The 25747-nt window shown below is 38.7% G+C and overlaps 3 protein-coding genes across 4 annotated transcripts in view; 2 read left to right on the top strand and 1 right to left on the bottom strand.

Annotated features, from left to right (window-relative positions):
- The window catches only part of LOC128698180 (WD repeat-containing protein WRAP73), a 56060-nt gene extending 33571 nt beyond the window's left edge, over positions 1-22489 (bottom strand). The window contains exons 1-6 of one of the 2 annotated variants that reach the window (XM_070098639.1): positions 22354-22489; positions 19956-20126; positions 16992-17174; positions 10810-10986; positions 10366-10587; positions 1620-1788 (exon numbers count right to left, since the gene is read on the bottom strand). In XM_070098639.1, the coding sequence (XP_069954740.1) occupies positions 1620-1788; positions 10366-10587; positions 10810-10986; positions 16992-17174; positions 19956-20111 (907 nt within the window). In that variant the 5' untranslated portion in view covers positions 20112-20126; positions 22354-22489. Of the gene's footprint in view, positions 1-1619; positions 1789-10365; positions 10588-10809; positions 10987-16991; positions 17175-19955; positions 20127-22049; positions 22223-22353 lie in introns of those variants that run through there. The other variant, XM_053790287.2, reaches the window with a different exon arrangement.
- LOC138854574 (uncharacterized) lies at positions 17745-18599 on the top strand. The gene is made up of 2 exons (XM_070098533.1): positions 17745-17817; positions 18083-18599. The coding sequence occupies exons 1-2, from the start codon at positions 17812-17814 to the stop codon at positions 18461-18463; spliced, it is 387 nt and encodes a 128-aa protein (XP_069954634.1). The 5' UTR covers positions 17745-17811; the 3' UTR covers positions 18464-18599.
- Positions 22427-25747, top strand: part of Ehbp1 (Eps15 homology domain containing protein-binding protein 1) — a 488549-nt gene continuing 485228 nt past the window's right edge. Inside the window, exon 1 of the mRNA XM_070098683.1 lies at positions 22427-22565. The gene's annotated coding sequence lies outside the window, so the exon portion shown is untranslated. The remainder of the gene's footprint in view (positions 22566-25747) is intronic.

Genomic DNA, 25747 nt, shown 5'->3' with positions numbered 1-25747 from the left:
CGGTGGGAGACGGCCGACTTGTTAAAAAAAAACTGCTAAATAAGCCACCATAGACTTGTCGAGAATACCGAGAAACAATTAACCCCAGAAGGTTAGCCACCCAGGATAACCCAAGAAAATCAGTTTGTCATCGAGGACTGTCTAACTTATTTCCACTGGGGTCCTTAATCTTGTCCCCCAGGATGTGACCCACACCAGTCGACTAACACCCAGGTGAACAGGAAAAAATGCCTGGAACTAGTGCTCACATTGGTGAATTTAAGGCCAGCAAAGGTTGGTTTGAGAGATCTAAGAATTGTAGTGGCATACATGGTGTGATAAGGTCTGTTCTGGAAGAAAATACTAAACAGGACCTACATTACTCAGGATGAAAAGGTACTCCCAGGACACAAACAGTGTCTCATTACTCATCACTACATCTTCAATAAAGGTAAGTGTCATTTATTCTTCATTTAGTACACTAGTACACCTACCATCCGACTTACGACCGAGTTCGGTTCCGAGAAACCGGTCGTAAGTCGAAATAGTCGTAAGTCGAACTTGACTACTGAATATCAACAAAACATTTTTGTAATGACTTTATTTTATTGTTTTATTTTGGTATTTCATTTTTTACTTTACTTTTTATGTTGTTAGCACTGTATTTTATACTGTAAGGTTTAGGATAAACACTGTGTACAACTCAAATAGTTGTTTATTTCCCAGAAATTTGGCATAAAAAACACGGTCATAAGTCGAGTGGTCGTAAGTCGAGCAGGTCGTAAGTCGGATGGTAGGTGTACATGCACAATATATATTGTGTATGTATCCTTCTTTCTGTGTAGGAAAATGTATATTTCATGTGGTAAAAATTTTTTTTTCATACTTTTGGGTGTCAAACGAATTTGACTTACAATAATTTTGTCTTACGATGTGCTCTCTGGAACGGATTAATATCCTAAGTCGGGGGTCAACTGTACTAATAAAGTTTTGGATACTATTTATCACACTATCACTTATTAAAATCAAGTTACCAAATACATTAATGAAAAAACCTTGGATAATGTGAACACAATTGCTACATTTCCTTAAATTGTACTTGGAGTTAATAAAGAAATTAAATAATAAAAACTGCTCTCAGCAAATTTTTAACATAGCTGATCATTTTTCACACAATTTACATTTTTTTTACTTTCTTCACAAAATATATGTAGTATATACAGTCCTTATTACCACTAGTATTATTGCTAATGTTATCTGGAATACTCTTTTACAAGTTTCTTACCTTTTTTTTACATTGTCAAACCAATCTTAATTATACCAGCAAGAATTTATATTAAAAAATAAATAAGATGAATACTGTATGAAGCTCAAGCAAGTTTTGGGTGTCACCTGATTTGGTTTACTGCATGCAGCTCCTACTATACCAATATTTATGTCATTTGCCAACTGCATTATTATAATATTGTGTACAACCTAATCAATGAAAATGATGGAGGATTTAAATAATGATGATATGCCCTAAATTTCTCAAAAAGTCAACTAGGTTTATGATTTACTTGTGAAATTTAATTTTTGGTCTAAAAGTACACCATAATTATTGATCAAATGTATATGGTCTTGTGAGAGAGGATACTTACAAGTTGTTTCAAGAACTAGTGGAAGACCTTGGACTGATGCTAGGGTAGCTGGATAGCCAGTTAGAGGCTTTTCCACCTCCTTATATATGATGCAGTTTTCTGAGTTAATAGTTGATTCATGTGGAAAATCTGCTATGATACGCCATGTCAAGTGGTTCATCAAGCGTACCTTGAATTATGAGATCATAAGGATATTTAATTCAATATACTGAACAATGAATTAGGAAACCATTATATTCCACGGTAGTTACGTTCCTGAAAACACCGTGTTAGGTAAAACTGTGTTAAACCGAAGAACTTGTGGGGAAAAATAGGGTTCTGTTCCTGGGAGCCCCCCAAAAGCCAAACAACTTTTTTTTAGACCAAGAGATCTTACAAAAATAAAAGTGAATATGTAATTGTAGTTCATTGTCGTGATATATTATGTTTTTATTGCTTAAGACTACAAATGCAACAGAAATAATAGTATTTCTTACCTTAAATTATGGGTACTGGTGTTTGTGGATGATTGTGAAGAGAGTGGAGATGCATGGTTTGGCCCTACTGAGATGGATGGTTGTTATCTGTCAGCAGAAGTGGATGGTAGAGGTTCTGGAACTAAAGTTGATGGTTGTATTGGAGTGTATATAAATTTTGTAATGGATCTCTGGGCTCTTTTATCCTGCAATACATTATACAGCTGATGGTAAGGCATCATCAGCTGGTCTAGACCCCATTTCAAAGCACTGCTTCTAGATTTGTCAGGGTCCTCTTCAGTAAAAAAGTCTGCTAGTTTAGCAGCAGCATGGAACTGCTCACGTAACTGCTGCAATGTTAACTGTTTTTCTTCAGGTTCTTCTTCATCTTCTGTTATATGGCTCCCTTGTATCTGCATTGAGCCCTGCCAACAATTCTTCTGGACTCCTGTCTTCATCATCATCATCTTCTAAGAGCTCATTCACATCTTCTTCATATCTTCAAAACCATCACCTTGTAATCTTGCCAGCTGAACAATTTCCAGAACCTGACTCTCAAGCAAGGAAAAACCAGTGAAAGAATTAACTACAGAAGACCTTAACTTTACCCAGGCTGCATTTAATGTTGATTGAGGCAGTTCACTCCATGCACTTCTAGCATAGCTGATGGCATCTGCAATGTTAAATTTTTTCCAGAAACATGGTACAGTACTGCCAGGTTGGAGTCAGAATACATTGATGCAACTAGTTTTTTCATAACTTTTTTTTGTGTAGTTACACTTGAATGACTTAATAACTCCCCAATCCAGTGGTTGTATTAAAGATGTTATATTTGGAGGTAAAAATACAACTTTTACGTGTAGGGTAACATCCAGCAAAGCTTGTGGATGAGCATGGAATTATCAAGAATGAAGAGAGCCTTGAATGCAAGGTTCTTGCTGTGCAGGTAAAACTTGACTTCAGGAATAGTGATGCTTAAACCAGTCAATTAATATTTCCTCTGTCATCCATGCTGACTGGTTTGACCTCCAAATTACTGGTAAGGTGTTTTTATCTACACCTTTCAAAGGACAAGGATTCTTAGAGCGGTAAATAACCTTGATATCACCTGACGCATTATCACAAAGGAGCAAGGTGAAGCGATCCTTTGCTGTCTTGAAGCCCAGTGCACTTTTCTCCTGCTGACTGATAAAGTTCTTGTTGGTATTTTCTTCCAAAAAACACTTGTCTCATCAGCATTGAACACTTGATGTGGCTCACAGCCACCCTCAGAAATAATTTCCTGCAATTCAGCAGGGAAATTACTTGCTGCTGTATGATCAGCTGAAAACTTAATGTTATGTAACTTATTATGCAACTTAAAGTTGTGGAACCAGCCTGTGTTAAACATGCACTCTCTTTCAGGCCTTCCTTCCTTATCACACACTGCTTTAAATAACTGTAAGGCCTTTTCCCTGATTAAGATGAAATTAAGTGGTACATCTTTCTTTGTTTATTGTTTGATCCACTCAAGCAGCAAGTTTTTAGTTTTATTTACTTGTTGTGATCTACGTGTCATTCTTTTCATGAGATGACATCCTGGGTTATTCATTACACAAGCTCGTATATTCACCTCGTTCTTTTTAATTGTACGAACTGACGCTTCATTAAGGCCATAGGCCCTCACTATATCCACCACACGTGAGACACTCTTAAGCTTGTCTAATGTCTTGATTTTCTTCGTAACTCCTAGACTTAAACCTTTTCTTGGCACTTTCATCAACACTTGTATGCCTACCGGGTGCAACAATTGCTTGGCAGATACAAGATATGGCAATTAAAAGATCTAAACTCAATTCACAAACATAATAATAAACACAGCTAGCTCCTAGCTGTGTTGGGGAAGTATCCTGCAGGCAACACTCCAAATTTTTTCTCTTCCCACAAACCGAACCATGTTAAGTTAATTTTATGAAGTGTTGTATAAAACTGTGCTGCAATTTTTCAATAGTGCAATAACCGAAATGTGCCAAATAAAATTGTTTAATATAATGGTCTACTGTATTTGTAAACAACACTACAATAATTAAACAAAAGGGGTGAGGGGAAGAGGGAATGTGAGGAGGGAGGAAAGAGATATAGGGAAATTCTGAGGCATAATATTTTAGGAAATAACATGGAAAATTACAATATTTTTTTGCAACCTCATGATGTTGCAATTCTAAGCTATTTTATAATTGTAAATTCCAAATTTATCAACCACCATTTGTGCTTGGCAGTATGGGTAATACTGCATAAACAGTATTTACTTTTATTTAATTTTCTGTTAAAAATTAATTTGCTGGTGGACTATGGCAATTCCACAGTGGCTACATCATAGCTCAGATCAACATGGACAATTATTATGCAGCAAGGAGGGACGAGGAGTGTGTGTACAGTTTTGCTGCGTATAGTAGATCTTGATATTTATAGATTACAGTTTAATATACAATATTGCATAGGTTTATCTCACTTTATGCAGGATCTTTTTTGGTAAATACACTATTATGTGATGTTTAATGAAGTTAGCTAGTAAACTGTTTCAAATACTTACATCCCATTACAGCTGCATATGAGTGTCTGAATATCAAAGCTGCACCTCACTGGCTGAAAAGTATTTTTGTTAGTACAACTGCTAACATACTGGTATGTAGGATACTACCTACAGTTGTATAACATTTGCAATTAGGCTCTACAGGGATACTGAGTGCATGGATTTGAGAGTTCACACTTGTGGCAAGCAGCAGGCTTTTACATAACGTAATAGTCCCACCACACACTGCTTTCAAATATAACATCTCCACTGCCTTCAGCCTCCTCTTTGCTGCAACATTTAAAACCCATGCCTCATACCAATATAAAAGTGTTGGAATAACTATACTACTCTGGTACCTTTTTCATTTTACCTCAATAGATAAACTTCTTTCTTACCACAGATCCCTCAACACACTACTTACCTTCTTATTAGGTTTACCTGGAGTCAATGCCCCCACAGCCCGGTCTGAGACCAGGCCTCATGGTGGATCAAGGTCTGATCAACCAGGCTGTTACTGCTGGCCGCACACAAGCTGACGTACGAACCACAGCCCGGTTGGTCAGGTACTGACTTTAGGTGCCTGTCCAGTGCCTTCTTGAAGACAGCCAGGGGTCTATTGGTAATCCCCCTTATGTATGCTGGGAGGCAATTGAACAGTCTTGGGCCCCGGACACTTATTGTGTTGTCTCTCAGTGTACTCGTGGCACCCCTGCTTTTCATAGGGGGAATATTGCAACTCCTGCCGTGTCTTTTGCTTTCATATGGAGTGATTTTCATGTGCAAGTTTGGTACCAATCCCTCCAAGACCTTCCAAGTGTGTATTATCATGTATCTCTCTCGCCTGCGTTTGAGGGAGTACAGATCAAGGACCTTCAACCGTTCCCAGTAGTTTAGGTGCCTTATCACACTTGTATGTACCGTGAAAGTTCTTTGTACACTCTCCAGGTCTGCAGTGTCGCCAGCCTTGAAGGGGGCCGTTAGTGTACAGCAGTATTCCAGCCTAGAGAGCACAAGCGATTTGAAGAGAATCATCATGGGCTTGGCGTCCCTAGTTTTGAAGGTTCTCATTATCCATCCTATCATTTTCCTAGCGGATGAGGTAGATCCATTGTTGTGGTCTTTGAAGGCGAGATTCTCTGACATTATCACTCCCAGGTCCTTCACATTACTTTTCTGCTCTATTGTATGGTTAGAATTTGTGGTATACCCTGACACATTTTTAATTTCTTCAAGTTTTCTCCTCGTTGAACTTCATATTGTTTTGAGTGGCCCATTCGAAGATTTCGTCGATGTCCACTTGAAGTCTCACAGTGTCTTCGATGGAGGTCACTGCCATGGTGATCCGGGTGTTATCCGCAAAGGAAGACACAGAGCTATGGCTTACATCTCTGTCTATGTCAGAAATGAGGATGAGGAATAGAATGAGAGCGAGTACTATGCCTTGTGGAACAGAGCTTTTTACCATGGCTGCCTGGGACTTTATTCTGTTTATTATTACTCTTTGTGTTCTATTTGTCAGGAAGGTGTAGATCCATCTACCAACTTTTCCCATTATTCCATTATCCCGCATTCTGTGTGCTATTACACCATGGTCACACTTGTCGAAAGCTTTTGCAGAGTCTGTGTATACTACATCTGTATTTTGTTTATCCTCTACAGCATCCAGGACCTTGTCATAGTGGTCCAGTAGCTGGGACAAGCAGGAGCGACATGCTCTAAACCTGTGTTGCCCTGGGTTGTGTAACTGATGGGTATCTTGGTGGTTGGCTATCTTGCTTCTTAGAGCCCTCTCAAAGATTTTTATAACATGGGATGTTAGTGCTATCGGTCTGTAGTTCTTTGCAATTGCTTTACTGCCACCTTTGTGGAGTGGGGCTATGTCTGTTGTTTTTAGTGTGTGTGGGATGACCCATGTGTCCATGCTCCCTCTCCATAAAATGCTGAAGGCATGCAATAGGGACTTCTTACGGTTCTTGATGAACACGGAATTCTACGAGTCTGGGCCTGGGGCAGAGTGCATGGGCATGTCATTAATTGCCTCTTCAAAATCTTGTAGAATTATAATAATATCCGAGAGTTTTGGGATGACCAAATTTTGGGTTTCGTTCATAAAGAATTCATTTGGATTGTCGACCCTTTGAGTGAGCAGTGGATTGCTGAACACTGAGTCATATGGGAACTTTAGTATCTCACTCATTTCTTGGCTATCATCTATGTATGTCCCATCCTGCCTAAGCAGGGGCCCAATACTGGATGTTGTTTTTCCCTTAGATTTGACATAAGAGAAGTATTTTTTTTTTCAATTTCCTTTATGGCTTTTAGTTTTTCCTGTGATTCTTGTCTCCTATAAGATTCCTTCAGCTTAAGTTCGATATCTGCAATTTCATTGACTAGTGATTCCCTTCGTATTTCAGATATACAGTGGAAATTCTACTTACGAGTGCATCAATGTGCAAGTTTTTCTAGATATGAGCAGGTGATCAGTCGATTTTTTGCTTCCAAATGCGAGCAAAATTTCCAGATGCGAGCGGGCCTCAAGGGAGGTTAATTGACACTGGTGAGGGGGCTCTTGCTCTTGATCTAGGGAATTGGATCTTAGTTGTTTGTTTGACTATCTTATTGAAACTTGGGCGATGTATGATGGAAAAGTGCTTCATAATGTACACCAAAAATTAAAGAAATCGGACAATAAATAACGGAGTTCACTTCTCAGATATTAGCCTCCCCATAGCGGTATATTTTCGTATGGTTTTTATGGTTGTATTCTCGTTTTATTTGGTCTCATGTGATAGAATGGAAGATATACTACAAAAATAAATATGATTTTAATTGGTTTCATGATGAAAAATACCTTGAAATTGAGCTCAAAATAGCAGAAATGTTCGATTCTTTGGCGACATCAGTGGCAGACATCATGAGGTAGCAGTGGCACACAACATGAAGCAGCAGTGGCAGACAACATGAAGCAACAGTGGCAGACATCATAAGGTAGCAGTGGCAGACAACAAGAAGCAGCAGTGGCAGACATCATGAGGTAGCAGTGGCAGACAACATGAAGCAGCAGTGGTAGACATCATTAGGTAGCAGTGGCAGACAACATGAAGCAGCAGTGACAGACAACATGAAGCAACAATGACAGACAACATGAAGCAGCAGTGGCAGACAACATGAAGCAGCAGTGGCAGACATCATGTGGTAGCAGTGGCAGACAACATGAAGCAGCAGTGGCAGACATCATGAGGTAGCAGTGGCAGACAACATGAAGCAACAGTGGCAAAGTGTAGCATTAAGAGTGTAGCAATTAAGTGTAGCATTAAGCATGTAGCAGTTAAGTGAAGCATTAGGAGTGTGACACTTATAAGTCACTCTGTCTGACTTTTTTGGGTTATCCTAGGTTCTCTACACATGTAGTCAGGAGCAGGAATGGCCTCTGTGGTGGCCCTATAAACCCCAACAACAATGGCTGCTGTCACCACCACTAGCCACATACCTAATGCCATGTATTTTATTCATTCTGGTGTATATATCATGTTTCTATGTTACTAATATTGTTTATTATGTCATATTACATGAATTGTGATAGATAAATAAGCTGTAGAGTTGATATTGGGTAAATTATTAAAGTATTTTCTTGTGCCTGGAATTCCACTGGAATGAATTCCATTTCAATTAATGTAAATGAGGAAAACTGACTCTGCAAACGAGCAAATCCAGTTGCGAGCAAGGTCATGGAACGGATTAAACTCGTAAGTAGAGATTCCACTTTATTGACCCCACTCAACAGCTCTGTGACTCTTCACCTTCGTCTGTATAGGGAACATCTCTCTCTTTCTAGTTTACATCTTCTCTTTCTTTTTCTTAATGGAATGTGTCTTGAGCAGATCTCAAGAACCACAGAATTCATTTTTTCAAGGCAGATGTTTGGGTCCGTGTTGTTTAGGATATCTTCCCAGCTTGTTTCATATAGGACATGGTTTACTTGATCCCATTGTATGTTTTTGTAATTGAAATTGAATTTCGTGAAGAGATCTTCATGACTGCTTACATTTTGCTGGTCTGGAGCCCTGTGCATACATGTCTGTACCTCTATTATGTTGTGAGCTGAGTGAATTGTCTTTGATACAGTTATATTACGTATCAGATCATCACTGTTAGTGAAGATGAGGTCCAGCATATTTTCTAGTCTTCTAGGCTCTACGATTTGCTGGTTTAAGGTGAATTTGTTGCAGAGATTTAATAGTTCGTGTGTGTGAATTTTCATCTGAGCAGCCTCCCAGGGTGATCTCTGCTAAAATATTGTTTGTTATACTCCTCTATTTTAGGTGTCTCAGGTTGAAATCTCCTAGTAGAAAGATGTTTGGGGCAGGAGTTGGGAGATTTTCCAGACAGTGGTCAATTTTCTCAAGCTGCTCTTGGAATTGTTGGGAAGTTGCATCTGGAGGCTTGTATACTACCACAATGACAAGGTTTTGGTTTCTGATCTTTACTGCCAAAACTTCAACTACATCATTTGAAGTGTTTAGTAGTTCTGTGCAAATGAGCGACTCTGTGACATACAGTGGACCCCCGGTTAACGATATTTTTTCACTCCAGAAGTATGTTCAGGTGCCAGTACTGACCGAATTTGTTCCCATAAGGAATATTGTGAAGTAGATTAGTCTATTTCAGACCCCAAAACTTACACGTACAAATGCACTTACTTAAATACACTTACATAATTGGTCACATTTGGAGGTAATCGTTATGCGGGGGTCCACTGTACAGGCCAACCCCACCCTTGTTGCCTGTTTAGTCTGTCACATCGGAATAGGTTATAACCTGGGATCCATATTTCGTTGTGATAATGATCCTTTATGTGGGTCTTTGTGAATGCTGCAAACATTGCATTTGACTCCATGAGCAGTCCCTTGATGTAAGGAATTTTTTTGTTTTCTGATGGCTTTAGACCCTGTATGTTTCTAAAGACAAATGTCATATTGGTGGAATTTAGGGGGGTTTTATTTGCTGGCTCTAATATCTGTTGTTCTGGGGGAAGAGGCCATAAAAGTAACTGTCAATTCCCATTTTGTATTTGATTCCCTATAATTTAATCCCACCCCATCTCCACAACACCCTAGCATTTACTTCTTTTACAACTCCATCTATAAATATGTTAAACAACCATGGTGACATTACACATCCCTGTCTAAGGCCTACTTTTACTGGAAAGTAATCTCTCTATCTCCTACACACCCTAACCTGAGTCTCACTATCCTCATAAAAACTCTTTACAGCATTTTAGTAACTTGCTACCTATTCCATACACTTGCAACATCTGCCACTGCTCACCTATCCACCCTAAAATATGTAGTATATACAGGTCGGCCATCACTAATCCGGCATCATTGGGACCTGCAGTGTGCCGGATTAGCGAGTTTGCCGAATTACAGAGTGGTTAGGTTAGAATACACTTAATTAACATATCAATATAGAATCTTTCTGCTACATTTTCCTCATTTTCATAACTGCTTTCTCCTCCACTGGCTTGTTGCTCTGGATTTACAACCATCTGCACTATTTTTGAGTCAGTATAATGATGAAATTTGAGTCAGTATAATGATGAAATTTGAAATTATGCTAGCTGAAATTAGTGCCGGATTACTAATGGAACTGGATAACTGGTTGCCAGATTAGTGATGGCCGACCTGAACTATATAGTATATTAAATACAATTCTGTGAGATACTGAAGACACTTACCTTCTGATCATAACTACCAATTGCTAGGAACTGGCCAGAGGGGGACCAAATCACTCCTTTTATACCAAGTGACCACTGGTATGCTGAATAGGTTGCTAGACACTGCCCACTAAGAGAATAAATAAGCACTTTATACTCTAGAGGAGTTTCCCATATGGCAAGAACTGAGCCATTACTGGACCACTGAAAACCTGCTAGATCTTTTGTTCCTACATCAAAGTGCTGAGAAAACAAAGTGAAATTAGGACATGCACTATCCAGTACATTTTATTACAGTAAATATAAATTAATTACCAATACATATTCTTTAATTTAATATGTATATCAAACTTTTAGTTTGGAAAATAATGAATTTTTTTATTTTATTAAAAATACAGTATAGTATATACTACAGTAGTATGTATGCAAAAATTACAAACAATTACACCAAATACTATTAATTACCTTAACTAACTGCCACGATTTAGTTTCTATGAGAGAGATAAAGTCCTTACACTCTCGCCTCTCAGCCACAGCCAAATAGTCATGGTCTGGACTGAACTGTAATCCCTGTGCAATGTTTTTTGGATGTTTTATATACGAGACTGACTTGTTAACCAGAGACCATACTGTTATTTGTAACTGTACATAAAATAAAAAAATAGATAATTATTATAAGAATTCATCACACATAATATTTTATTATTATTCCCTAAAATATACATGTATAGAGAAAGTACAGTGCTAGTCATGGCATTATGCTGCCCCTTCCCCGCACAAGTACCAAAACACAAACATGTACCACGAAACATAATAATATATATTTGCACACTTACTAAGGTTTTAATACTTGGTGCTGCTTCCTTTATGCTTAATCACACCCCTCAGCTGTGTAGGAAGACTCACACACAAATTCTTGAGGGTTTGGAGAGGTATATTATCCCATGCCTTATGTAGAGCAGCCTCCAGCTGTGAGATGGAACTGATATCCTTGCCCAGTAAACTTTGTTTCACTACTGACCAGGGATTCTCAATAGGGTTTGGGTCTGGGGAATTACCTGGTCCGTCATTAAAGAACCTCACTTAACAGTCCTTAAGCCACTGAACTACAGATTTGGCAGTGTGACATGGTGCAGTGTCTTGCATAAAAACCGTAGCCCCACACTTGTCAAACGCCTCAGGTAAATTGTCACACAATAACTCCAGGTAATTATACTGGTTCATATACTGGTTTTTGGGAAGCAAAATAAGTTCACCAACACTCTAAGCACTGAAATACCCCCAAACCATGAGCGAGTCTGGGTGTTTGGTGGTCCCACAGGTGTAGCATGGGTCTAGTGGGTCACTACCTCTGGGCTGGTACACGTCCCCCACGGTTACAGGTGACGGTGAAGGTCGCTTCATCACTCCAAAGTACTTCAGACCACTGTTGAGGAGTCCAGTGAAGATATTTCTTTGCATAATCCAGCCTACGTTTCTTCTGTGGCTTGGAGAGGATCGATTTCTTAACCTGGCAGTGACTACTGTAGCCCAGTTCTGACACACGTCTGTTAACAGTTCTTACAGACACCTCTGAGAGAATATGTGGGTTCTTTTCTTTCAATTCTCTAGCAGTTTTCTTAGGTGTACTCTCTAACTGCTTCTTTAACACAGTTATGGCACGAACAGATGTCCTCTTCGAGCGGCAAGGCCGAAGTTTGGCAGATGGTAACCTGACATGGCCAGCAGCCTTGAAACGCTGCACACAGTTCCTCACTGAATGCTCACACACACCAACATTCTCTACTATTTCTTTCATCTGGTGCCCAGCTTTGTGAAGCCCTATGATTTGAGCTATAGGTTCAGGTGTTAAAGACTTCCTTTTACTCATAATCAAACATGTATAGCCCCAAAACCAAAGGGAACACCGGACAAAAGATGGGGCAGATGAGAGACAAAAGTGCAACACTTTCTCTCACCACGGTAGCCACATGAGCAGTGAGGAGTCACTGTGGAGTGTGGCAGCAGGCCATGATGTCATGTTAATGGCTGCTACCTGGCATAATGCACTGACGAAAAAAGACCCCTCTGTATGGTAGGCCTTTGATTTTCATCATGGCATTATGCCAGGGTGCTCACCCAGCATAATGCTGTGACTAGCACTGTGTATTTCTCATAACAGCACTATCAGAATAAAAATTCAGTTTGTTATCAAACAAATTACTTGTTGTATTTGTAGTTACAGAAGCATAGTTAAGCTCATGATGTCCCATCATCACTATTGTATTCATCTTTTTTTTTTTTTAAATTTCTAATAGTTGTACCAACTACCTCATATGTCAATTCATTCCATTCTTTTACCACAATTATCTATAGAGAAATTTAATTTTACCAGCATCCCTTCATATCTATTTTTTCTTAATTTAAACCTCTACATATTCTTTCATATAATTTTATATGTTATTATCATATTTCTTCCTCCTAGCTACTAACATGAGGATCTTTAATGCTTTCAACCTTTCATCATAATTCATATTTTTTTTTCTGGTATTCATTTACCCACCACATGGGTAAAACATTGTCAGTAAAGAATCTCATTGCAATCCATTTGTGTCTACTTCCACTGTGTCGGTATTTTATACCATTTCTCTGACAAGACGGATTCTGAAAAATGGCTGCTTGAATTGGTAACTGAGAGGAAAAATGATTGGAAAGTGTAATGCAGCAATGTTTTATAAAATTCTGTTTAACTAGTCTGTGAAAACTGATAACATTAAACTGAGCGATGATGCTCCATAGGAAAATCTGTACTTTACAAACTAAATTAATCTCTAGCATTAAATCTTCCATAAAAAAAAACCTAACCAATTAAAGTGAAATTTGCAATATGGTTAAATCCTTACACTAAATTTATAGGTAGTAGGTTGGTAGACAGCAACCACCCAGGGAGGTACTACCGTCCTACCAAGTGAGTGTAAAACGAAGCCTGTGATTGTTTTACATGATGGTAGGATTGCTGATGTCTTTTGTCTGTCTCATAAATATGCAAGATTACAGGCATGTCTTGCTACTTCTACTTACACTTAGGTCACACTACACATACATGTACACATTTATTTATACACACTCATCTGAGTTTTCTTTGATTTTATCTTAATAGTTCTTGGTCTTATTAATTTTCCTTTTATATCCATGGGGAAGTGGAATAAGAATCTTTCCTCCGTAAGCCATGCGTGTTGTAAAAGTCAACTAAAATGCCGGGAACAATGGGCTAGTAACCCCTTTTCCTGTAAAGATTACTAAAAAGAATAAGAAGAAGAAAATTGTCAAAGTGGGAAGTCTGAATGTGCGTGGATGTTGTGCAGATGATAAGAAAGAGATGATTGTGGATGTTATGAATGAGAAAAAGCTGGATGTCCTGGCTTTAAGTGAAACAAAGCTGAAGGGGGTGGGAGAGTTTCAGTGGAGAGGAATAAATGGGATTAGGTCAGGGGTTTCAAATAGAGTTAGAGCTAAAGAAGGAGTAGCAATAATGTTGAAGGATAAGCTATGGCAGGAAAAGAGGGACTATAAATGTATTAATTCAAGGATTATGTGGAGCAAAATAAAGATTGGATGTGAAAAGTGGGTTATAATAAGCGTGTATGCACCTGGAGAAGAGAGAAGTGTAGAGGAGAGAGAGAGATTTTGGGAAATGTTGAGTGAATGCGTGGGGAGTTTTGAATCAAGTGTGAGAGTAATGGTGGTTGGGGATTTTAATGCTAAAGTGGGTAAAAATGTTATGGAGGGAGTAGTAGGTAAATTTGGGGTGCCAGGGGTAAATGTAAATGGGGAGCCTTTAATTGAGCTATGTGTAGAAAGAAATTTGGTAATAAGTAATACATATTTTATGAAAAAGAGGATAAATAAATATACAAGGTATGATGTAGTACGTAATGAAAGTAGTTTATTAGATTATGTATTGGTGGATAAAAGGTTGATGGGTAGGCTCCAGGATGTACATGTTTATAGAGGGGCAACTGATATATCGGATCATTATTTAGTTGTAGCTACAGTTAGAGTAAGAGGTAGATGGGAAAAGAGGAAGGTGGCAACAACAAGTAAGAGGGAGGTGAAAGTGTATAAACTAAGGGAGGAGGAAGTTCGGGTGAGATATAAGCGACTATTGGCAGAAAGGTGGGCTAGTGCAAAGATGAGTAGTGGGGGGGTTGAAGAGGGTTGGAATAGTTTTAAAAATGCAGTATTAGAATGTGGGGCAGAAGTTTGTGGTTATAGGAGGGTGGGGGCAGGAGGAAAGAGGAGTGATTGGTGGAATGATGAAGTAAAGGGTGTGATAAAAGAGAAAAAGGTAGCTTATGAGAGGTTTTTACAAAGCAGAAGTGTTATAAGAAGAGCAGAGTATATGGAGAGTAAAAGAAAGGTAAAGAGAGTGGTGAGAGAGTGCAAAAGGAGAGCAGATGATAGAGTGGGAGAGGCACTGTCAAGAAATTTTAATGAAAATAAGAAAAAATTTTGGAGCGAGTTAAACAAGTTAAGAAAGCCTAGGGAAAATATGGATTTGTCAGTTAAAAACAGAGTAGGGGAGTTAGTAGATGGGGAGATGGAGGTATTGGGTAGATGGCGAGAATATTTTGAGGAACTTTTAAATGTTAAGGAAGAAACAGAGGCAGTAATTTCATGCACTGGTCAGGGAGGTATACCATCTTTTAGGAGTGAAGAAGAGCAGAATGTAAGTGTGGGGGAGGTACGTGAGGCATTACGTAAAATGAAAGGGGGTAAAGCAGCTGGAACTGATGGGATCATGACAGAAATGTTAAAAGCAGGGGGGGATATAGTGTTGGAGTGGTTGGTACTTTTGTTTAATAAATGTATGAAAGAGGGGAAGGTACCTAGGGATTGGCAGAGAGCATGTATAGTCCCTTTATATAAAGGGAAAGGGGACAAAAGAGACTGTAAAAATTACAGAGGAATAAGCTTACTGAGTATACCAGGAAAAGTGTACGGTAGGGTTATAATTGAAAGAATTAGAGGTAAGACAGAATGTAGGATTGCGGATGAGCAAGGAGGTTTTAGAGTGGGTAGGGGATGTGTAGATCAGGTGTTTACATTGAAGCATATATGTGAACAGTATTTAGATAAAGATAGGGAGGTTTTTATTGCATTTATGGATTTAGAAAAGGCATATGATAGAGTGGATAGAGGAGCAATGTGGCAGATGTTGCAAGTATATGGAATAGGTGGTAAGTTATTAAATGCTGTAAAGAGTTTTTATGAGGATAGTGAGGCTCAGGTTAGGGTGTGTAGAAGAGAGGGAGACTACTTCCCGGTAAAAGTAGGTCTTAGACAGGGATGTGTAATGTCACCATGGTTGTTTAATATATTTATAGATGGGGTTGTAAAGGAAGTAAATGCTAGGGTGTTTGGGAGAGGGGTGGGATTAAATTATGGGGAATCAAATTCAAAATGGGAATTGACACAGTTACTTTTTGCTGATGATACTGTGCTTATGGGAGATTCTAAAGAAAAATTGCAAAGGTTAGTGGATGAGTTTGGGAATGTGTGTAAAGGTAGAAAGTTGAAAGTGAACATAGAAAAGAGTAAGGTGATGAGGGTGTCAAATGATTTAGATAAAGAAAAATTGGATATCAAATTGGGGAGGAGGAGTATGGAAGAAGTGAATGTTTTCAGATACTTGGGAGTTGACGTGTCGGCGGATGGATTTATGAAGGATGAGGTTAATCATAGAATTGATGAGGGAAAAAAGGTGAGTGGTGCGTTGAGGTATATGTGGAGTCAAAAAACGTTATCTATGGAGGCAAAGAAGGGAATGTATGAAAGTATAGTAGTACCAACACTCTTATATGGGTGTGAAGCTTGGGTGGTAAATGCAGCAGCAAGGAGACGGTTGGAGGCAGCGGAGATGTCCTGTCTAAGGGCAATGTGTGGTGTAAATATTATGCAAAAAATTCGGAGTGTGGAAATTAGGAGAAGGTGTGGAGTTAATAAAAGTATTAGTCAGAGGGCAGAAGAGGGGTTGTTGAGGTGGTTTGGTCATTTAGAGAGAATGGATCACAGTAGAATGACATGGAAAGCATATAAATCTATAGGGGAAGGAAGGCGGGGTAGGGGTCGTCCTCGAAAGGGTTGGAGAGAGGGGGTAAAGGAGGTTTTGTGGGTAAGGGGCTTGGATTTCCAGCAAGCGTGCGTGAGCGTGTTAGATAGGAGTGAATGGAGACGAATGGTACTTGGGACCTGACGATCTGTTGGAGTGTGAGCAGGGTAATATTTAGTGAAGGGATTCAGGGAAACCGGTTATTTTCATATAGTCGGACTTGAGTCCTGGAAATGGGAAGTACAATGCCTGCACTTTAAAGGAGGGGTTTGGGATATTGGCAGTTTGGAGGGATATGTTGTGTATCTTTATATGTGTATGCTTCTAGACTGTTGTATTCTGAGCACCTCTGCAAAAACAGTGATAATGTGCGAGTGTGGTGAAAGTGTTGAATGATGATGAAAGTATTTTCTTTTTGGGGATTTTCTTTCTTTTTTGGGTCACCCTGCCTCGGTGGGAGACGGCCGACTTGTTGAAAAAAAAAAAAAAAAAAAAAAAAAAAAAAAAAAAAAAAAAATTTGTCATCATAATTCAAATACTTTTATGATTTTCTTACATAGAACTCAGCTGTAGTCAAGACATGCCGACTGTCTGGAGCCCAACATATTTTTAAAAGACCAGCTGATCCTTCGTCAATTTTGCATCTCCAATCAGGGTCTTCAACTGACCATATTTCAGCTACACAACGCTTGTAATTTCCAGTGAGCACATAACAGGAATCAGGAGCCCATTCTACTACCTGAGAATATAAATAATAATAATAATAAAAATTCTAAGTAGCATTAATAACAGATCTGCACTTAAGGAAATGTTTTAAATAATATGACTCAGATCAGTTTTACTGTATAGTGCTATAATACAAAAATTATACTTCTGAATAAGCATGGGCCAAATAAAAGATCAGATCCTTCAACAACAGCAGTCCATCATCTTAACTACTGATAAAACAATAGATATACTGTAATGTGTTTTTCAGTTAGAATGGTCAAACAAGGTGAATTTTCTTATAAACTCATTTTCTTAAGACTCTATTTATAAGAATTAACATCCAATGTAAATTTTTAATTTTGCACCAAAAGCAACTTAGTAACCTAATTTAACCCTTAACCCTTTGTCGATCTTGGCCGAAATAATTCGGTATTGATTACGTGTTTTTGGCGTGTGTCATACTTCGCGCCCCACGCGGCCAGCTTCCCGTTCTTTAGTTCCAACCAATCACAAGCCTTCCCTGAGTCTCTTCAGCTAAGTACAGTTCGCTTCTGCCGCCTTCCCATTGGTTGACAGATCAAAATATAAACACTGGCGGCTTGGCTTCGAACACACACGCATTTTTCCCTCCACCCTTACTAATCTACTCTTGGATTATACATTCTACAATGTCGGTAAGTACTGATTGTTGTGTTTAGTGCTTACATGAATAGTTTAGGCATATTTTGATATATACCTAAAGTCCGTGTGAAGCATAATATGAGTGTAGCATGCAGTTGAAAAAAGTGCAAGCATTTTAGTCCGAATTCTTTCGGTCTTGCGCGAGTTTCCGGGAATGTCCAATTATAGTCAAATAAATATTTATAAAAAATTTTCAATTGCATATATGAACTCTGTAGTGGTCTGGATTTATACAGGAGGTTTCTATTGTCCTTCCAGTTCCATGAGAGGCTGTTTTATGGGGAGCAGTCGACCAGCAGGTCGAGGTATGTCTGCGTTTCTGAAGACAGTGACTCGGAACCAGAGGTAGACGAACCAGAATTGCTGGATAGTGGTGATGAATACTTGCCACCGGATGCACAGGATGCAGAGATGTCAAGTGATGATGAGGAGGAAGAAAGGAAAGAAAGGCCAGCCAAAAAGCAGAAAGTAATGAGGAAAAAGAAAACTTTTAGGATTGAGGAATACCCGGATGAGGAAGAGATCCATGAGAATATTGCTCTTCAAGTTTCATCTCAGTGGACCGTAGATGACATTCAAAATGATCCTTTGCCGGCATATGAACATGAAAAGCCTCTTGCAATTAGGTCTTCCAAATGAATCTCAGGAATATAGGGATTGAAACTTGCATCACTTTGCAATTTGGCATTGTTGATATTTGCTTCCTTTTTATATTTTTGTAACAATTAAAAAATGTTTTGATACAAGTTCCATTTATGTTTTTTATATTGTCTGTTTGTATATTAAATTTAAAAAATTGTTTTGGTGTGTTTTATTAACAATTGCAAGTTTGCAACATAAAATTTTTTAATCCCTTTGTCGGGAGCAGCCTAATATTTTCGGTCTTCGGAGATTGGCAATTGCTCGAAAACTAACCATCAGAAATCAATTTATATGGGATCAGTGACCTTGTATTGAGTTACTCTATCCACCATAGGGAGTTCAGTTCGAATTTCAAATTTTCGGACCCCTTGCGCGATGAAGGGTTAAACGGTCCAAACGTATATATACGTTCAGGCGCGTAGTGCCCCAAACGTATATATATGCTTTCTTTGTCATTCATTCAACATTGCCACATGTAAAGTAAAAGGACACAAGTGCAACTAATGTGACATTTATTGTGGCAACGTTTCGCTCTCCAGGAGCTTTATCAAGCCATTACAAACAATACATGGACACAGAGGGTATATAAAGGCTCTGAGTGAGGTGCAATACTAGTGAGGTAACATTTCGATGTTCACTAGTGGTGGTAGTAGTAGTAGTAGTAGTAGTAGTAGTAACAAAAATAATACAATAAGGAAGAGCAATTAATTCGTACATGAGTAAAAGGATATAAAAGCTATTAATATTTATACCCTCTGTGTCCATGTATTGTTTGTAATGGCTTGATAAAGCTCCTGGAGAGCGAAACGTTGCCACAATAAATGTCACATTAGTTGCACTTGTGTCCTTTTACTTTACATATTGTCGGTAATTCTACCAACTTTATTACAACATTGCCACAATAAGCCTGAGTCACCTAGACATGAGAGAATGGGTGTGTGCACTCACTGTGTGCCATATTAAAATAATTGGGGATACCTGGGTACCATATGCTCTTTTTTCCTTTTAAAAGAAAAGATTTTTTTTTTCCTCAAAAAATTTGGGGCGCTACGCGAGTGAACGTATATATACGTTTGGACCGTTTAAGGGTTAACCTTAATATAATTTATAAATATAATATTGTATATTATTCCTACCTAGCCTTTATAAGATGAGCCTAATTTTAGTTAACAGTATTAAACATCAATGAAATATATTAATTTTATAATGTTTCAGCTGATTTCTGCAGTTTTGGGGAAAAATAATAAGTATGTTCAGTTAACAAAACAATTATTGGTAGGTAAGCTAATTTGGCAAGTACATACTGGTTATGAAAGCAGACAACTATATATTGCAATAATGAAAACAAAAGCTAAACTTTGGTACAGCTATGTGGAAAGACACTCTGATACATTAGATTAGACAAAAGTTTTTACATTTACAGTACATGAAGTACTGAAAGTGCATGTTTTTTTAAATACAGCTCAATCAGAACAAATTGGTTACATACCTGGACAAAATCAGTACAGTTGTAGGTAACTAAAATTTGTAGTGTTGAAGAGTCTCTGATTTCTAGTCTTCCTATCACGGGCACAGCACAAAAACGACCATCTGGTGACCATGTCAACTGGCTCCCATTTGTTCTTAGAATCTCCGTAAAATTCATTCTTGGCTACAGTAGCTGAAGGTAAAATATTATACACATTAAATGTACCTGTAATTTCAGTTCTGAATAAAAATAACTACTGTATATCTGTAATACTATGTTTCTATGTTTTTTTTTCCACACTGGCCATTTCATATTACTTTACATAGTGTTTTACTGCACAGAGAACTTATATATACAGTACTATACTTCCAAATTTTTAGCATGCACACTAATTATGGGAAAGCACTGAACCCCTAGGGGTCATATAGAACATGGGGAATGGGATGCAGACAAGTCTGATGCAAGGTGAGGCTAGGTTTACTTCCCTGGATCAAGAGCTCCTTACCCTTAAGGGGATTTTATTCATGAAAGTGATAAACTCATTGGGGTCATACAGTGCTGAAACTGAAAAATAAAGAAGCATTTCAAAATTAAATATTCCCCACCCAAGAAAAAAAAAAACCTGGGCTCTGTCTCCATGTAATGTGCTTGGAAGATTGGTAGGTGAGCAATAGTGGTTGGGTCACAACTTAACCTGTTGCTCATCTAGTAGTAAATAGATACAACTAGGAATTAATAGGCATTTAATTTAATTATGGTGAATTGCTAAATGCATTGGGATTATAAAGCATGGGATTGGGAGGTAATCAATTTTGATCAAAGAAAATGAAGGTAGGATAACTCCAATTCCCTGGATCAAATGCATGTGTGATAGCTACTTGGAAAACACCTGCTGTCCCTGTTCACCTATCAGTAAAATAGGTACCTGGGTGTTAATCAAGTGGTGTGGGTCGAATTCTGTGGACAAAACTGATGTAATTTAACCAAAATTCTGTATATAACAAGGGCTTTCCATATACATAGTAGTATGTCAATGATATCAGTAAGTAAGTAAGTTTATTCAGGTATACACAAATACAGTTACATAGAATTATCATACATAGCAGCATATGTGTAGAGAACCTAGGATAACCCAAAAAAGTCAGACTGAGTGACTTATTTCCATTGGGGTCCTTTTACCTTATTATTATAATGTAAAGGTTATAATATTTTCTTATTATTATACAATGAAGATAACATCTTATTATCATACTAAAAAGACTATCTACTACACGAGGGTATTAAGACTATCTACAATACGAGGGCCATTACTAGGAATAAGGTAAAATTTACACGTATGTTAGCTAAAAAATAGAAAATCATTCCCCTCCCTTTCTGTAGCTACATTCATCAGACACCTTTTGGCACTCTTCTTGAACTGGTTCATGCTATGACTGGCTTTGACATGTGTGGGTAGTCTGTTCCATTCCTTTATTGCTGTACAATAAAAGGTGTTTGAAGCCTGGCCACTGACTGTGGGTACTACAAAGTTGTGCTCTCTCCCCCTAGTACTATGATTGCTTTGGTTCCCGACCTTGACAAAATTGACAGTAAGATATTCTGGACACTGTTTGTGAGCAATTTTTATATGTTGTATCATGTACTTGTAGAAATAAAAATTATTATTTATAATCAGATTCATTACAGACAGCACATGTCAACGCCCGTCCTAGCATTAGCCACTTCAGGAAGAGAGCTAAAAGGGATCCATTACTGTAAGCTGATCTCTTTAATGTTAATGTAAGTTTATTTAGGTACAGGTACACATAAATACAGTTGTTACAATTGTTTTCTACAGTAATTTATGTAAATATTAACTTAAGACAATTTAATAAAATGAAACAAATTTATTTCCGTTGTGGTCACATCTGTGGTAGACGACCAAAAAAACCACACTGGAAATATACCACAATGCTTGACTTTCTTAGGTTTATCCTGACATTATCTTCCTAGATTAATAACTGGAAGAACAGTCATTAACGTAAAATAAAGATCTAGACATGTATAAGTAGGTTTATTTATTTAGCAACAGGTAAAGAAAGGTACAATTATCACACATAGTAACGTGTAAATTACCTGGGATGCGCGACACCTGGGCAATCTTTACTTGAAATTAAATAGATACTCAAATACAGACACCCAGGTGCTGCACATTTGTGTAATTGGTGACCTGGTGGGCAGTGCACACCATTATTTCAAAGATAAGATAGAGTCAGCTGACTATAACATTGTTTGTTTACCTCCCTCACCCTCCACACATTCCTTTAACATATCACTATTAAACATTTTATATCATTACCTCTCACCAACCCCAGCAACCACAATAACACCAGTAATAATAAACACCACCCAGGTGGAATAAACACACAGAGGGACCAACCTGGGATATTTCCCCCGGTGTTATTTTTGTTTATACTAAAAGAATGAGTTAAATATCTCGGTGAGGCATCAGTAGTGTTGTGGTGTTGAGGCTCCTCAGTGCTCCTCACCTCCACCTCCCTCTCAGTGCTCACTCATATATCACTCCACTAGCCAGGATATACACGCCATACATCATACAACACACCTGAAACTGTTAATTCCGTCCTAAAGGTAAGGTGAAAGAGCAGGTAGTGTGTCTTGGGCTCTTATATACCAGGGGAAGCTCACCCTTCCTCTAGTTATATTTACATCTTACTTCCTCTTCTTAAATATCTCATGTTAATGTCATATACAAAACAGAAGCAGTAAATGGTGGTGTTTGTGTCATTGGTCAAGATAGTGGGAGGTGAAATTTGTCTTGAGTGAGGTAAATTATCGTGTGTAGTTCAAAAATGATCAATAAACAAGTAAAATTTATTTGCAATAAATACAGCACACTTTTAGTAAGGAAGTAATTTTTTATTTAGGTTCACTACAGAAGTTTACAGTTTTAAAATTATCTTATATAGTACCTTATGTATAAATTAACCCATATATTCCAATAAAGTCAAACACTGTGGCTTACTTTTGTTGGGGTTCTTGTAAATAATAACACTAATCTTTATTTCTACAAGTACATGATCCAATGTATACAGACCACAGCTGACATCAGTGACATATTGTATAGAAAATCCCTGGTTATATAGAGCATTTTGGGCAAATTAGGTTAATTTTGTCCTCAGGATGCAACCCCACACAAATCGACTAACACCCAGGTACCTATTTACTGCTAGGTAAACAGGGATAGCAGGTGTCTTAAGGGAATATGTCCGAATGTTTCCACCCGTACTGGAGATTGAACCGTTGACCTCAATGTGTAAGCTGAGTGTGCTAGCAACCGAGCTACTGGGCATAGAAATACAACAGTTATCTATCTGGAGGGTGTTCAGAGGGTCAGTGCCCCCACGGCCCAGTCCCTGACCAGGCTTCCCAGTGGATCAGGGTCTGATCATCCAGGCTGTTACTGCTGATGACATGCAGTCCAACGTATGAACCACAGCTTGGCTGTTTGGGTACTGATTTTTGGTATCTGACCAGCTCTCTCTTGAAGGCAGCCAGGAGTCTATTAGTAATTCCCCCTGTGCCTGGTAGGAGGCATATCAGTTACAAGAAAATATGTAATATGAATATATTAGTGACATGTATGTTTCCTCTTCTTTTAATAAAAAGAAAATTATATAATAGTTATAAAGCACAAATATTATATGCTTGAATTAGTTATTTATCTTCTACTTTCATTACTATTACACCCCTCAAGGGAGGCTCCTTCACAGTGGCAAAGGGTACTTGATCCAAAGAACAGGACATGATTATCCCCCCCCCCCTTTCCTCTCAGGATCAAGCCTACCTGCTTCACATTACCCTAGGCACTGCACGACTCCCTTGGGTTCAGCACTCTTCTCCCCATGAATGCCACAGTAAAAGGAATGGTATCACTATTAATAGCAAGAGCATGTATGTACATACTCACCTATTTGTGGTTGCAAGGGTCGAGTCACAGCCCTTGGCCCCACCTCTTTGCTGGTTGCCACTAGGTCCACTCTCTCCCTGCTCCATGAGCTTTATAGCACCTCTTCTTAAAGCATTGTATGGATCCTGCCTCCACTACATCGCTCCCCAGATTGTTCCACTTCCTGACAATTCTGTGACTGAAGAAATACTTCCTAACATCCTTGTGACTTACCTGAGTTTTCAGCTTCCATTTGTGACTACTTATTGCAGTGTCGCATCTCTGAAATATCTTGTCCCTATCCATCTTGTCAATTAATCTCAGTATTTTATATGTCATTATCACGTCTCTCTTATTCCTTATTCCTTGTGTGTGTGTACTCGCCTATTTGTGGTTGCAGGGGTCGAGTCATAGCTCGTGGCCCTGCCTCTTCACTGATCGCTACTAGGTCCTCTCTCTCCCTGCTCCATGATCTTTATCAAACCTTGTATTAAAACTATGTATGGTTCCTGCCTACACGATGTCACTTGCCAGACTACAGCCTCTCCGCACTTAGCGACATACTCATTTACCAACACCTTGGACTTACAGTGGGCTCTCTGACCAGTATTCATACCTAAATAATGTATATTAAAGCTGATTTCCTCTATTCTATTTGTTTCAATATACAGTATAATACTGTATATTTAAAAATATACCAGAAATGTTATAAATGGCGAAAAGGTGACATTAAAATAATATCAAAAATGGTTGACACAAACCCAATACCATTATAGTATGCTCGTCACTTAGCGATGAATTCGTTTACCGACATGGTCTTAGGAACAGAACTCCGTCGTTAAGTGAGGAGAGACTGTATTTCACTTATTGTCAACTCTATGACTAAAGAAATACTTCCTAACATCCCTTTGACTCATCTGAGTCTTCAACTTCTAGTTGTGACCCCTTGTTTCTGTGTCCCATTTCTGGAACATCCTGTCTCTGTCCACTTTGTCAGTTGCTCGCAGTATTTTGTATGTTATCATGTCTCCCTTAACCCTCCTGTCCTCCAGTTTCGTCGGGCCAATTTCCCATACCCTTTCTTTGTAGGACATTGCCCTTAGCTCTGGAACTAGTCTTGTTGCAAACTTTTGCACTTTCTCAAATTTGACATGCTTGACCAGGTGTGGGTTCCAAACTGGTGCTGCCTACTCCAGTATGGGGCTGACACACTGTGTATAGTCTTGAATTATTCCTTACTGAGGTATTGGAACACTATTCTCAGGCTTGCCAGGCACCCATATGCTGCAACAGTTATCTGGTTGATGTGCACCTCAGGAGATATGCTTGGTAATACTCACCCCAAGATCCTTTTCTTTGAGTAAGGTTTGCAGTCTTTGGCCACCTAGGCTATCCTCAGTCTGCTGTTAAATTCAAGGAGCCAGTTGTTGGACCAGGCTTGCAGCCTGTCCAGGTCTCATAGTAGTTCTGCCTGATCCTCATCTAATTTAATTCTCCTCGTTAATTTCACATTTGCAAACAGGGACACTTCTGAGTCTATCCCTCCCATGTGTGTGTGTGTGTACTCACCTAATTGTACTCACCTAATTGTGGTTGCAGGGGTCGAGACTCAGCTCCTGGCCCCGCCTCTTCACTGATCGCTACTGGATCCTCTCTCTCTCTGCTTCATGAGCTTTGTCATACATCTTCTTAAAACTATGTATGGTTCCTGCCTCCACTACTTCACTTGCTAGGCTATTCCACTTGCTGACAACTCTATGACTGAAGAAATACTTCCTAACGTCCCTGTGACTCGTCTGAGTCTTCAGCTTCCAGTTGTGACCCCTTGTCCCTGTGTCCCCTCTCTGGAACATCCTATCTCTGT

The sequence above is a fragment of the Cherax quadricarinatus genome, chromosome 63 (assembly GCF_038502225.1).
Source record: "Cherax quadricarinatus isolate ZL_2023a chromosome 63, ASM3850222v1, whole genome shotgun sequence".
NCBI classification, from domain to species: Eukaryota; Metazoa; Arthropoda; class Malacostraca; order Decapoda; family Parastacidae; genus Cherax; species Cherax quadricarinatus.
Note: the sequence above shows the minus strand (reverse complement) of the source record. Positions and strands in the feature narration are given on the sequence as shown.